Source organism: Cyprinodon variegatus, unplaced genomic scaffold, assembly GCF_000732505.1.
Source record: "Cyprinodon variegatus isolate N-32 unplaced genomic scaffold, C_variegatus-1.0 Scaffold2181, whole genome shotgun sequence".
In the NCBI taxonomy this organism is placed as follows: Eukaryota; Metazoa; Chordata; class Actinopteri; order Cyprinodontiformes; family Cyprinodontidae; genus Cyprinodon; species Cyprinodon variegatus.
In genome coordinates this window covers 41777-42951 of record NW_015152634.1, presented here as the reverse complement: position 1 = coordinate 42951, position 1175 = coordinate 41777, and the positions used below count along the sequence as shown (strand labels likewise).

The 1175-nt window shown below is 40.2% G+C and overlaps 1 protein-coding gene across 1 annotated transcript in view; it reads right to left on the bottom strand.

The window, feature by feature from the left end:
• Nucleotides 1–309: 309 nt before the first annotated feature.
• Nucleotides 310–1175, bottom strand: part of LOC107105235 (nicotinamide phosphoribosyltransferase-like) — a gene marked incomplete at its 5' end in the record, with an annotated part of 12046 nt that continues 11180 nt past the window's right edge. The window contains one exon of the mRNA XM_015405360.1: nucleotides 310–744. Within this exon, the coding sequence (XP_015260846.1) occupies nucleotides 562–744 (183 nt within the window). The remainder of the gene's footprint in view (nucleotides 745–1175) is intronic.

Sequence of the window (1175 nt, the reverse complement as noted above, 5' to 3'; positions counted from 1 at the left end):
AAAAATCAACTGGAATAAATTACATATTGATATTAAAGAAAGCCCAACCTTTTAAACCACAAAACTACCACCTTTAAAATATTTGAAGTTGACCTGTTTATTTTACAGTGCAACAGAATTCAACGTTAATATCAACACTTTAAAAATATCTTAAAACGGGTTTTTTATGCATTAAAATTTTGCATGTCATGCTTCTGCAATTACTCTAGCTTCCTCTAGGGGGAGCCCTCAAACTGTAATAATCCTTCCTGGAGCGTCAGCGTCACAGTGATGGCAAACATCAGCTTTTCCTGGCGTCCATCAGGGAAAGAAGAACTTTAACTCATATTTAACCTGAGCTTCACGCTGCGGCGGAAACATGGCCGAACTTTATGGCTGTGAGGGAAGCGGGTGTACATGGAGGGGGGGTTTGGCTCTCAGACGTGAAGGTTGCAGCAGTGGGTCGTTTGTGGTTCTTGGCAGGAAATAATCAACACGTCATGATATCATCTGTGATTTCTGAATGACCCGACGCAGCGTGGTGCATAGAGTACCGTGGCGCCCATCGATGGCGCCGGCACTCTAATGAATGCTGCCGTTGATGTGGTTGTGCAGCAGCTCGTGTTCATGGTGGTTCAGGTTTGGAATGAGCTCCTCATCCCGAAGCAAAGCGTTCTTCCTGATCTCCTCCAGAGAGTAGTCCTGCACCAGGCTGCCATTCTCAAAGACAGTCACCAGAAGATCCTGTGGAAGGAAGAGCAGCGTTTAACTGGAGGTCTGAACGTTTCTTAACACCTCACAGGATCAACTGCAGGCACACAGAGAAGTTCTGCTGAACTGATTTCATGCAGTAAAATGACCTTCAGAGGTTTGTTCTGCTTTTACACCGATCGCCCCATCGTAGCTCCAAAGTTAAACGTATTTCACACTTTTTTTTTATATTGATAATATTATAAAATTAGTCAAAACAATGTTATTAACTGAAGCACATTGAATGACGATTTAATGTTATTGTTACAGTTTAAATGTTTCCCTTTGAAATAAAGAAAGGGAAATAAAACGATTGTTTTTTTCTGATTAATTAAAATAATCATTTTTCGTGACAACGACTGAAACATCATGATTAATTAGATTAATTAAATAGTCATCAACCAAATCAATAATCGATTTATCATTAACTGCAGTTTAGAGACTCT